We start from the raw sequence: 13,826 nt of genomic DNA on the forward strand, positions 1-13,826 counted from the left end.
GTTGTTGTGCCCATGGGCAAGACATTTCATATTACCTACTCCAGACCCAGAACATGGAATATTTTATTTAAAACTTTACGACATAGTTTATACTTGGAAAATGTGTTGCAAAATGAAAGCTATTATAGAACGTCCCCATTGGTTCATTTTGGGCCATTTATATCAATGCTTATACTTACGGAAATAGAGAAATACTGTGTGTGTATTTTATAATGTCATTTTTCCATCAAAAACATATCTGGAGCTGTTTTTTTGTTTTGTTCACACGTTTAACTCACAAACCCTGCATATTTAGGCTGAGTTTTTCTCTCAGACAAAACAAAACAAAACCTCTGTTCCACCTTCTGATGTCATGTGTTATGCGATGATACATTGCATTTATTTCAGATATTTTAGATTATTTCAGTCATGGAAATCCCACTTTCTACTGAACAAAAGATTCACTTGAAAACTACCACCACATGACATCACAAGGTGTAAAATAGCATTTTGAGCTGTATATCTGCAGACAAACTAATAAAAAAGATTATTCAAACATGTGAGACTAAAATTAAACACAGCTATGTTTTTGAGGAGGTAACAGTCTAACATGGCTTATAGCTCACAAGAGTAAATTTTCAATAACATAGGACCTTTAATAATTTTTACAAAAAGACTTAGGGCATGAGAGCGAATTAACTGTTGCATTGTATATAGTTTATGCTTATTATATTCTTCTCATAACTGCAGCAGCACACAGTTATGAGAAAAAACAGCTTAATATGCCCTCTCCCTCAGACCACTCTCCTCTGTTGGTAATCAGAGTCCTCTGTGAGACATAATAAAGCCATATACTGGGGCTTTTCTCGGCCCAAATGGCTATACCTCGAGTGGTCTTTGAATCAGGCTTTGTCTGCAGCAGCAGGTATGTGCAGATTAGCAGGAAAATGGCTGATTCAAATGATCCTGTGCTGCCCACTGGGACCACTGATTGTACCAATCTACATGCAAATGGTCATGTTTATTACACTGGGGGAATAGCACAGCACAAAATGCACCTGATTAACAAATTAATGACTAGATTACCTTTTTATGCTAGGAAAAAACCCATGCAGGCTTTATGCTTTCCTAATCCCTTTGTAATCAGCGCAGACCACTAATGCCCCCCACACAAGTGAGGCCACGTCGCTCATGTATATTTCACACAAAGTGTCAGTGTGAATCTGACATCTCTATCATGGACACCAGCCAATGGAAAATCAACACAACAAAACACGCTGCTGACCAAAGTGCAAAATATAGTCACCTATACGTACAGATGTTAGTTCAAACCCCACTGGAGTAGTCTGTTGTTGTGTCTTTGGTTAAGACACCCCACTGAATAATTCACTATAAAAATGCATGAACAATGACAAGTAGCAGTTCATCAAGCCTGTAAAAAGCATTACGAGCTCAAGCAATAATTACTGTTAAAATAAAAGATCAGCCTCTTACAGTAGTAGCACAAAGTACGTCACATGGGGCTTGAATAAAATGTTCGGCTCTCTGATTACAAACATAAAAGTCCTTTATTTTTACCGACAGTTATTATTGCTGTTGTATTTTGTGCACTATATGTAATTAGCTTCATAATATTTTCCCTTTTCCTAACCCCTTCATAGTGAGTCTGTTAATAATTCCCCAACACACAAGTTCTGTTCTGTTTATCTTGTATAATTATTTTAACAAAACCACTGAAAGCACCTCGGACATCTTCATTACCCTCTCCAGGGCTGACAAAATGAACAGAAAGACTGAGAAATGTCCGTCCACGGGCTCTAATGCGTGTTCTGCTCTCCGCTCCTGTGCCCTCCTCACTGCCCTAACAGCTCCCCAGATGTCACTATATCTCATTTGAGAAATTCATCTGCGCGTCTCCAGGGCTCCACTGTTATCGCTCTCTCTATGCAACTATGATAATGTGTGTCTTGGTTCGGCTTCTCACACGCCAATTATGTTCTGCCTGTTTTTCTGATGGACTGGCTGTAATATGAGCTTTTTCTGTGGGCTTTTCTTCTCATCAGGGCAAAAGCGGTATGTGGTTGTGAGGGAGACTGTTCTGATTACTGTAAAGAAGAATGCAGCACAGCTCAAATGATGCTATGCCGAAACCCAACCAATTAGTTTTAGTGTGTTGTTTGCATTCCTGCGGAGGTCAGACATGGAAGGACCATGGAGTACAGCCTTTCACTGTGAAGAATGAAATTACACACACGCAGATTCGCTCTCCACTTGAATAAAGAGAAGAAAAGTTACTCTGAACATCATGAAACATCACATCATCAACATATTTAACATTTTTCAAGCATGCTCTTATTTTATTTGTTTCGAAAACGTATTTTTATTACAAATGGCCATAATTCTAACTCTTTTCTATCTCATAAACGCATGTGTTTTTTGCGACAGAAAAAAAAAAATGCTGCTGACCATAGTGTAAAATATTAAATAATACATTTTTATTTTTATTTATTTCATTCATAAAATATAAAAAGACATTAACAGTGTCACAACATCAAACATACACGAAATGAATGAAAAGGAGCAGAAAGAAGAGCAATCTTATGTCATCTGCCCCCTTTTCCAAACAATACGTCATCACTGATAGTCACTTTAAGCTGTTGGTTCAAATCTCACTGTAGTGGTCTGTTGTTGTGTCCTTGGGCAGGACACTTCACTGAATAATTCACAGTAAAAAATGCATGAACAAAGGCAAGTAAACGTTAAAAAAAAAAAATTGGTTTACCATCACCAAAACTAAGCCACATTGAAATCCCAGAATTTGACCATGACAGATGCGACACATAACAAAACACAACCATATACAAGACATTTCATATTGCCTACTCCAGACCAGGTACATGGAATATTTTATATAAAACTCTACGACATAGTTTATACTTGGAATGTATGTTGCAAAATGATAGATATTATAAAACCTCCTCGTTGGTTACTTTTGGGCCATTTATATCAATACCTATACTCACTGAAATAGAGAAATATGTATGTGTATTCCTTGGTTTTCTGATCTCTGTTATAATGTTGTTTTTTTTGTTTGTTTGTTTGTTTTGTTCACAAACTCTGTATATTTAGGCTGAGTTTTTCTCTCAAACAAAGCAAAGCAAAACAAAACAAAAAAAAACTCTGTTCCACCTTCTGATGTTATGTGTTATGCGATGATACATTGCATTTATTTCAGATATTTTAGATGATTTGTGTGTTGGAAATGCCAGTTTCTATTGAAGTAGTGGTCTGTTGTTGTGTCCTTGGGCAAGAGATCTCCCTGAACAATTCACGATAAAAAAAAATGCAGGAAAATGACAAGCAAAAGTTAAGTAAAAAAATTAAAAAGTAAAAAAAAAATCACTATTGAACTACAGTAATAGAAAACAAAATACACATTAAGAAATTTGTCCCTTATACATGATGAGAAAAGTTAATACAACAAAACTGGTTTACCGTCACCAAAAACTAAGTCATTTTAAAATCCCAGAATTAGACATGACAGATGCGACACATAAAAAAATACACCCATTTACATCTACAGCTGGGAGATAATACAAACCATCTGCCCCAAACTGACAACCAGATACTTTCCAGGAAAACAGTAAAAACAATATTAACTTTATAAATGTCATCTCTTCCCTCTCTAGTCCATCATTTTTGCTGGCAAATAACAATAATTTTTTTATCAGTTAAGTTGATCTAAAATAATAATGCAAAACTATATTATCTAAGCAATTCAACAAACGCGACATCTAGGACAGGCTGAAGTAGCAGGGAATTCAATAAATGCAAAAAGGCAGTATCTTGGACTAATTACTGTGTGGGTATTAGCCAGTGTGCACTGAAGTCTCTGTCTTATTAGTGTCTAGTTTGTGTCTCCCTCTTTACACATTATTATGGCCCTGTGCTCCTCTGTGGAAACTTTCAGCATTTATATTATTATCCTCATGAGAAGGCTCAGCACATCTGCTCCACTCTTAATGAAGAAAGGCTTGATTGATGGTTCAGATGATTGTACAAAATGTAGAGTACAGTATGTGTAACAGGTGTATGCATAATAGGCAATGATATGTACTTCAATACTCTAACAGTGATTTCATGTATTAAAGTTGAGAAGTTGTGTATTTTTTATTTCATTTTTAATTGATTTATGTTTAATTATTTAGAAATAAACAAATTAAAAGTGCTTAAAAACATGAAAAGCAAAACTAGTTTGCAGTGGTCCAAAGTTATTCCTCACTTACCTTGTGAATTCCGAGTGTCCTTATTAGTCAGAATGATAAGTTTACAAGTGTTTTTCACGACTCAGAGACCACTGCAGAGTTTGGGCGTGATGGTAACACCAACAACTAGCATGCTAACACACAGTTCATGATTAATAAACAATAAAACACTTTCTAATTAGATGTAAACAGTACACAGCTGCTTATATAGTATACATAAACAAAAACATTTACAATTAAGCAGTACCGCATTTTCCGCACTATTAGGCTCTCTGGATTATAAGGCGCACTGTCACAGAATGGTCTATTTTCGAACTTTTTTCACAAATAAACCGCACCGAACTTTAAACGAAACACAACAGTTAGATGGCTCAGTCGGACTTTGTTTGGCGCGTTCACGGTGACTCTCGGCTTTGCTCAATTGTGGCGTGTAGGGAGGGTGCTGTCTGGGACCGCTGGATTGTTGGCATGGTCGCGGTGACTAAGTTGTTCAGTTGTGGCCAGAAGTGGCACATTGCACTCGCTTTTTCGGTTCGTTCCCCCGTTCTATTCCTCGTCCGTGATGAGTGATGAGGTGTTGGGTGATGACGGGTGTTTTTCGCTCCGTGTGTGTTTGCGTGCGCTGTGGCTGGTGCGGCTTTGTAGTTTACTGAAGTCATGCTGGGACATCCAAGTGGATTCGTTTATAGGGCGGTCTGGATTGTCGGGCACGCACTCGTTTTTTGATGGGGTTGGATGCTAAAGAGCGCGCCCTATAGTCCAGGAATACAAGGTACTTAAATTAAGAAATAAAAAAGAAAACCTTACTAATTCGCTATGAAACTACTCTGCTATAATAGGGCAGGCGCAGGCATACATGTGTATATAATGAGGAAAAATAATGAAGCTTAAAACTGAACTCAGACCTTGATTTTCATAATGAGCTCATGTTTCTGTAGTGACTAATGCTGTGACCTTTTTCTGTGTTTTGCAGACGGACCGTTGGGACCCCGGGGTCTAGTGGAGGCTTCCGAGATGTGCACGCAGGAATGCCTCGTCCTGGGACACTCCGACAACTGCTGGATGCCCCCCACCATGGGATCGTACTCGCAACCCAAGTCCCCCGTGTCCAGCTTCGGATCTCAGCGGGAATGGGGTCCGAAAGACAAGCTCATCAACGGGCACACTCTCACGCGAGCCTGGAAAAGCGAGAATCGAACGGAGCATTTCGGAGACAGGAAGCAGTTTGGGAGCGGAGAGGGACACTTCACTAACAGTGGCATGGCAGATATCCCACTGGTGAGTCTTAAGTCGTGCCAACCTGCCTCATGCCCGGACAGCCCCAAAGACCAGCAGTTATAAGGAGGACCACGGCTACTTACAGACTCGAGTGGCGTCAAGTCTTTTGCCACTTCTTTTCTGTATTTCATCTCTTTCCATTTAAGTTTGCTTCTGCCATGTTTTAGCCTCACAAACTCCGTAGACCTCCTGACTTTAGTGCTTATGCAGCATTTGCTACTGTTGGATTTTACTATGGCCCAGATAGAAACCTCTTTTTACCAATGGATTTCTTCAGTGAGACATTGCCAGTCCATTTTACGATATGAGTGAACGAACGCTTTTAAAACGGAGAATATTTACAAGAAGAAAAAGAAAAAAAAATCTCCCATGACTGACCAATATTATACAGGTATTTGTGGTGTGGTTGTACTTGAGTATTCCAGGACTATATTAATCGACACAATCAAATGGACGTACAAGTGTTGTTCTATGGTAATAACACTGTTAGTGGACACTGTTTTATTCATTGTCTGTGTGTTTGTAAATAGGACTATAACTACTATCATGTACCTGTTATACCCACGTGCATAGGGCAGTGGTATCTTAAAGGCTTGTGTGGAACCTCACCTTGCAACAATGTTAAATGTGGCATATTGTATAATGAACAAAAAGAGTACCTTTAAAATATTATTAATTTCAATATGACTTTTCATACGGGAATAGGGTGACCATAGACCTATATGCATATATTCCCTCTCTCGCAATGCAAAAATATGCACAAAACACCAATTTTTCCGCCAGTTTCTCAGTACAGTTTGGAATAAGCTAGGACCTAAGATTTCATAGGATGATTTCATTTAATTGTAAGGTTTTCTATCAGTTGTGGTCATAAAGTGGGGATATGGTCACCCTATACAGATACATTCAGCATCACACATGTTTCATAGGAATAATTTTCTTCAAAATCACTTGCAAATCTTTTTAAACCGGACTTTTCTATCCAGGATGTCATTGCTAAAAATATGCATTATAAAAACACAGCTCACCTATAAACAAATTTTGGAAGTACAATTAAATAGCAATATATTTGTAAATGGCTAAATGTTTTATCTAACAGACTTATTAATGTATAGATTTTATTCAAGTTGTGTGGACTGAGCCGCCCCTCAGTGCAAACTACTGCAATTTCTTGACCTGCTGTATGTGTATATATTATTTTCACATCCTTTACATTACGAAAACACTGGTTAATTAACATTCAATCACTGTGCCTTCATTATGCTTCTGCAAATCGATAAATTTTTATAATTTTGATGATGACAACACGCTTGCGATTATAGAAAATATCTGATTAAAAGATCAAAAGCCTTATGCATCGAATGTTTGCCAAATTGACAAATGAAGTTCTTGGTACAGAAGACATCCACACTGGCATGTACTGGGTCAAACATGCATCATCTGTTGTCACTGTCTGAATAGCTTTTGTTTAACTCCACAGCATGGAAGGCTAACTACACAATGGAAACAGCATGCTAAAAAAGATATAGCTTTTTTAAATGAACTTGGTCATTTTTGTGTCATTTTCTTTTTCGATGGGAGTTTGATTTGTGTATTTTGGGTTTGTAAAGCACTCTCTCATGTTCCTGTCACGATTAGAAGAGTTCTAGTGGGATGGAGTGATTTGCTTCTTGCAGTTTGTGTGTCAGTTTGTGAGGGTGTTCAACTTCACTGATACGAAACAGTTACTCCTTGTTACTACTCTACAGGTATACAGCTACTGCAATAAATGTTTTAATTACGTGTATGCTTCACTTGTGTTATTGCACCCAGATTACTGTGTCCTTTATATTCTTAAACATCAGCCATATTGTGAATTAAAATCATGTCAACAGACCTGCTGCTGATTTATTTTATTTTAATTTATTTTATTTTATTTTAATTTAATTTAATTTAATTTAATTTATTTTATTTTTATTTTATTTTATTTTATTACTTACTTACTTACTTTCTTACTGACTTACTTACTTACTTACTGACTTGACTTGACTTGACTTGACTCGCCTCCATGGAGATGTTATTGTTTTGTTTGGAATGTTCCAGTATGGCATTAAATGTATCTACCTCTGTGTCACCTGCTCTCTCAATAGAGAAGTAAGTGTAATGCCATACTGTGGAATATTCTGGTCATTGTCTCCATAGTGAGAAGCAGGTGACTGACCCGCCACCAGAAAAGTTACACAGTGCACCTTTATTTATTTTTTTTTGTCACTGTAGAACATGTAAATGGCACATCAGTTTTTGCAATGCTAAGATCATCTCCAATCATCAGTGCATTACATTTTGGAACTTGTTTTGAATTTTTTATTTTATTTTTTTTTTGTGAATTGTTCAGCTCAACCTTATGATTAAAAGTATAATTAATTCATAATTTTAATTTTATTTATTAAAGGGATAGTCTGGGAATTTTGGACATAGGGCCTCATTTCCTAGGTAGTGTTGGAGACGTGTGAACACACTTTTTAAAATATTCTATCCAGTCCTTGTATTTGCAGAGGTCGCTGGTGCTAGGCTAGTGCATGTCAATGGCCATAGTTATCCTGCCACTAAAAACAGTCTTACCCACTCCACAAAACACCCAAGGCAAATCTATTATTACGCCAGACTGTCTATGTGAATGTCTGTGTTGATAGAATAATGTTTGAAATAAAACTAACCTTGCATTGCATGAATCGTCACATGTTGAGGGACTATTTTCTCAGCAGCAGCAAAATTTTACTTTGCCGGTAAGATAGGTGCTAGGTAATATCAATCCACAGCTGTTAAGCTTTCTATCAGGAAGTACAACTCGCTGCTGCTGCTCAGACATAAATCCTTCAAATGCAAGGTTGGTTTTGCTTCTAAAATTATTCTATCAACACAGACATGTACATTGACAGTCTGGCGTAATAATAGATTTGCTTTGGGTGTTTTGTGGAGTGGGTAAGACTGTTTTTAGCGGCAGGCTAACTATGGCCATAGACATGCACTAGCCTAGCACCAGCGACCTCTGCAAATACAAGGACTGAATGGAATATTTTAAAAAGTGTCTCCACACGTCTCCAACACTCAGGACCTCATTTCCTAGTAAACCAATGTCCAAAATTCTGGACTGTCCCTTTAAGAAATACAGTACCTTGAGCCGTGCCCATAGCATGGAGACCAAACTGACCTGCCGCCATGGCAACTTCAAGCAAAATGTGCCAATGGAAACTTCATCAAGGATTAACCAAAACATTTAACTAGGACTAAACATATGAGCCGGGTAAACTAGGCAGTGCCTGGAGGACTAAAGGAGAGGCCCAATCATAAAATACTAGGAGAAAACAGTGCTATTAAAACCATACACATTTTAGTAGCCAAAACAAGTCTTTATTTTCTTGCTGTAACCTTTCTTCCACATTTCCACTGCAGCAGCAAAATCCTCAGACTCTTCAATAGCCTCCTCACCACCAGCGTCTTGGCCTTATGGGAAGAATTTGCCTCAACAAATTTCTCATACTCTTTCTCACTAGCATTGTTTGTGCTGTTATCTAAGCTTCAAAGTGAATCCATTTTATAAAACTATTTGTGGAGCTCACTCATTAGTCTGTCAGTTCAAACCTCCGCCAGTTAATTTGGGCATCTGTCTTTTGCATCACAACATGTACTTAATGCAGTCAGACAAATCCTCACTTTGGGGTCACTCTGGTTTACAAACACAATGCTGAAATAACAGCTTTAAACAGAATTCTGAAAGGTAGTTGCCATGGAAAAGAAAAGGTCTCCATCATCTAAGGACAGCTCTTAAATTTACCAACAGGGATTCTTTGTTGTTTAGGCTTTTGTGTAGAAGCCAAAAATAATATGTGTTTTCAGAAAGCGCTTGTGGAGATGTGGATGTGAGAGGTGAGGTTTTAGTGAGGATGGGCTGAGGAGCAGAGCGCAGTGAAGGCACAGCGGGCACCGGCACTGAAGAGAAGGCTAAGAGACCCCAGCCTCCTTTGTGCAACTTTCAAAGACATTTAAGCTTTGAACTGGAAACATTTACTATGGGGAGGACACTCTTAATGTGTGATTAATGTTATGGTATTCCTGGAAGTGTACTAGTAAATTGTAAATCTCCGAAAAACTTAGAACCATGTTACAATTACTACAACTTAAAGGTACAGTATGTAACTTTCTGGAGGTATACGAGAAAACACGATGATGTCACGTCAGTCATTTTGGTAGGCAAAAAGCGTTCGTGTCATCAAGTAATAATCAACATCGTCAACATTTATCAGCATACAACATCAACAATTGTGATATAACAGTACAACATCAACATCGTCAACATTATCGGCGAGTTTTAACTTTTCTAAGTAATGTGTTTGATCCTCAACCTTCAGCGATTTAGAGTAAGATGATGAAGTCAGGTCATAACAATTAAATGCAAAACCTACTTCAAAATAAGACGAGTTATCTAATGACAGACATAAGCAACGCAACTGTCAACACAAACGAGCGACCCCACTGACGTTTTCCCTACCAGCCACTGCGCACGTGCATAAAATCAGGATGTAAACAAAAACAGCATTTTCTGGTATGATCAGGGTTCCCATGGTCATGGAAATCCTGGAAAAGTCATGGAAATTTAAAATGTCATCATCCAGGCTTGGAAAAATCATGGAAATTTTGTAAATTCAATGAAAGTTTTGGAAAAGTCATGGAATTTTAGTATCTCTTTCGCGCAACTATAGCGTTCTGTTAAGTTATCATTAGACTATTATGATTATTTCTGAACTTATGTGCCTTTTGTTTAAAAGAGACGACAATAAATGCACTGGCAGTATTTTGAATGTTAAAAAAATATAATACCAAACCATAAGGTGAATGGAAAAGGGTTAACATTTCATATTTAGTCCTAAAAGTCTGATCAATTCTAAACATGTAGGTGTCGTAAAGTCATGGAAAATTTACTTTAGGTCATGAAAAAGTCATGGAAAAGTTTTGAAATTTTGTCAGAGTGGGACCCCTGTATGATGTCACCTGCATGAATCCAAGGAAAAAGAAAGTCAAAACCATACTCTGCAAAATTCTCCATGAAGATAGCTACATTTTATGCTATACCAAAGGAAAATTCAGGTTTGTGGAGATGCAAGCCTGCTCACAGTAAGGAAATTAGTTTGAAGTTTGAAGTTGAAAAAAAAAAGAAGAAAAAAGAAAACACAAAACATGTTTTTTGGTCCCCAGAAATGACACACGATAACTTTAAATCCCAACAACTGGCCAGGGAGAAGGCACCCAGTAGACCCACCCAACATAATTATATTTTCTTTATTATTTTAGGTTCTTCTCTTTCACAGTAACCTCATTTGATATATTTATCAGCTGTCGCCCAATGGACCTGCTTAAATTCTTATTTGCCATGCTAGCTATCGACTTGGCCAAGAACACTTTCGGAGAAGCTTCAAAGCTAATTGCCTTGGAAGTGAGAGAGGGAGAGGAAATTAAGTGTCACGCCACAACCAGGAAAATGGCTTCCCAATCGCATTTGCCCCTTTTTCTCTGTGGTCTTTGAGATTTTTTCTTTTTTTTTTTTTTTTTTTTAGACAAGGAAGCCTCAGAGCACAAAGTGGAACAGAATGAATGTTCAGTTGGAAATCAGTCCAATGCAAAGAGCACATCTCCATAGTTCTAAAGCCATTTTTGAAGATAATAGGTGCGCAAATTAATTTCAGTTCTCCACGGTCCTTCGCCAAATTTCATCTTGGTTCTAATGAATGGAATTGAGCGCGGCTCCCTGGCCCCCACAGCCCTCTAAGTGTAAATATCTCAGGCCAGAAGGGATCCTGTTTGGCAAGCTTTTAGAAGATGCTCACTGGGAAGTCGGCATCTTAAAGTAGTTACAGTGGACTTGAAAAGGACCAAGTTTCAGTGTGGAAAACGTCAAAGAAGGTAAGAGTTTTGCAGCCCGCGGCCATCTCTCCTCAAACTGTGTTATCAACCAAATGGCCCCTCTCCTTTGCCCCCATGCTGGTGCAGTATTTCATCTTGTATACGCTGTAGCATATGGGATAGGTCAAGGTAGAATCGTGGTTTGGGTATGATCAAAGTCTAGTCGATATATATCCCATGCATAATTGAACACATCAAGGCTAAACCGCAGCTTTCAAGGTGAGAAGTAAATATTATTTCCTTGAGAATTTCATAAGTCTTCTCATAATGTGTCATGTGAGTTATGTCTTCTGACTTGATGTTTTCATCTTTCTTGCATCTTGTTTTTACAGAAAACTGTCAAATAACAACATGAAACTACAGCAATTTAGTAATGGTTATTGCCTGAATTTTGAGCTCACTTGTTGATGCTCCTCATTGCAAAATACATCAGTTTTAGAAAGGAGATATTGACTCTACAAAGCTAAAATCCAGTCTGAAGTTGTTGTTTTTTCTTTAATATAAAGGACCAAATCTAATTTTTACTCAAATAAAGTGCAGTAAAAGGTAAACCAAAGTGAAGTATGTGATTGGTGTATTTGTTCAGTTCATATTTAGTTTCTATTTTTGCTCAAGACAATCACAGCATAGTTTATGTACAATTTTCTGTTCCCATAGAGATTGAACAAATCTGGAAACCTGCCAGGACTCAGGAGCATAGGGTAACCAGCCTCATGCAGATCTGATCACAAAGCTCCTATATTACACAAAACTGAGTCTTGTGAGCTTTAAGGCATTTTATAATGTTCTTCCTCAAAAACATAGCTGCAGTAGTGTGTTGTTTCATTCAGTTTGAATAATCCTGCATTATTAGGCAGTCTACATCTCCAAAATTCAAAGTGCTCTGTTCTGCCTTGTGATGTCTTATAGTGGAAGTTTTCAAGTTAACAGCTACCTTTTACCTTTAGTTCAGTAAAGGTAGGTAATTGCAGGGTTGAAATCATCCAAATGATTTTAGTGACAGTGTATGGAGGTACTGTGAAATACACAGTGGAGCACTTCCTGTATTACCACATGAGATCACAAGGTGGGTTTGAGTGTTAAACGTGTGAATGAAGCAAAACACAACTCCTGATATATTTCTGATGAGGAAACAACATATATCATAGATCACAATATAGTGTAAAATGGGTGTTTTTGGTTGGGAGAAAGACGTTTCTGTCCAACTCAATGATCCAACTTGGGGCTTTCTTGCTGTGAAGAGGAAGAGATGCTAACCACGATGCCACGAAAATGTTAGTAATTCATAGCTTTAACTAAAAGAAAAAAAGGACATTTGGTCTTTTATTACATTTTCCTGAAACAGCCTCCACAGCACAACCTTTGCACCTACTACTCTATACCACACAGCTACAGTAAGTGTCAGTGTCAGAAGTGAAGCCAGGGCCATGTGTCTCATCCAAACCTATGAATTTTATGAGCTCTTTACAAATAAACGGCAGAACAGTATATTACCATCACATGCCCTCAGACCAAGCCTGACCAAATGAAACATGAAGGTCAGCTGGAGCTATGATGAGAGAACATGGGCTGTTATACAATCCCCACAGCTACAACCATGACAGATTAACTGTTTCCAGGGGGTCGCTGCCACTGCTCTTAATACTACAACAGCCTTATGCAAGAATCTGACTCACAAGAAATATTTGATTCTCAAGGGTCACTGTCAAATATTATAGGTCAGAGCTGAGTGTGTCCTGGAGGGTTTTCAGATAATATGTTTGCTCTGAATAACTTAGTCTATTGCAGCTGTAATGATGAATGTATCTGCGAGCTGTTTGGACAAAGAGTGAGTGGAGCAATGTCACTTGTGCACACTTGAACAAACTGAGTGTCAATGGCAGACATATGCACAACACTGTTTAACAAACATTCACTCACTATCAGGGCTGCACAGTTCTGACTGATGTTCGGCTATTTCCAATCATCATTTTGTGTTTTTTTATATCAAGAGGCTTACAGCCAGTCCCCTGTCAGTAAAAGCAAGCAGTTTGGAGCAGTGTTTAGACTTTGGAGGAAGATATTTTACTAGTTTTAATGGCATTTATTAAAATTAGCATTGTTTGGAAATTGATATTAAAAGCCATTGCCTTTTTTCTCTTCTAAATGCCATATTGTCCTGCCCCACTCACTATGTATCCATCCATCCATTTTCTATCTTGTATCTGGGACCAGGTTGCAGCACCCAGAGTATTCTCTCCACACAAACCTCTCCCACTTCTTCTGGGGGAGTCCTGAGGCATTCCCTGGCCAGTCAAGGGACATCGTCCCTCCAGCATGTCCTGGCCTCCTCCAGGTTGAGCGTGCCCAGAACTCTCTCCGAGGGAG

General features: G+C 38.2%; 1 protein-coding gene across 2 annotated transcripts in view; it reads left to right on the forward strand.

Annotated features, from left to right (window-relative positions):
- Positions 1-5,585, forward strand: part of LOC110172956 (protocadherin-9) — a 337,830-nt gene extending 332,245 nt beyond the window's left edge. For both annotated transcript variants that reach the window (XM_055154638.1, XM_055154639.1), the window contains one exon: positions 5,218-5,585. In XM_055154638.1, the coding sequence (XP_055010613.1) occupies positions 5,218-5,585 (368 nt within the window). The remainder of the gene's footprint in view (positions 1-5,217) is intronic.
- Positions 5,586-13,826: the final 8,241 nt, after the last annotated feature.

This window comes from Boleophthalmus pectinirostris, unplaced genomic scaffold, assembly GCF_026225935.1.
Source record: "Boleophthalmus pectinirostris isolate CB_2022bp ecotype Guang Dong unplaced genomic scaffold, ASM2622593v1 HiC_scaffold_19, whole genome shotgun sequence".
NCBI classification, from domain to species: Eukaryota; Metazoa; Chordata; class Actinopteri; order Gobiiformes; family Gobiidae; genus Boleophthalmus; species Boleophthalmus pectinirostris.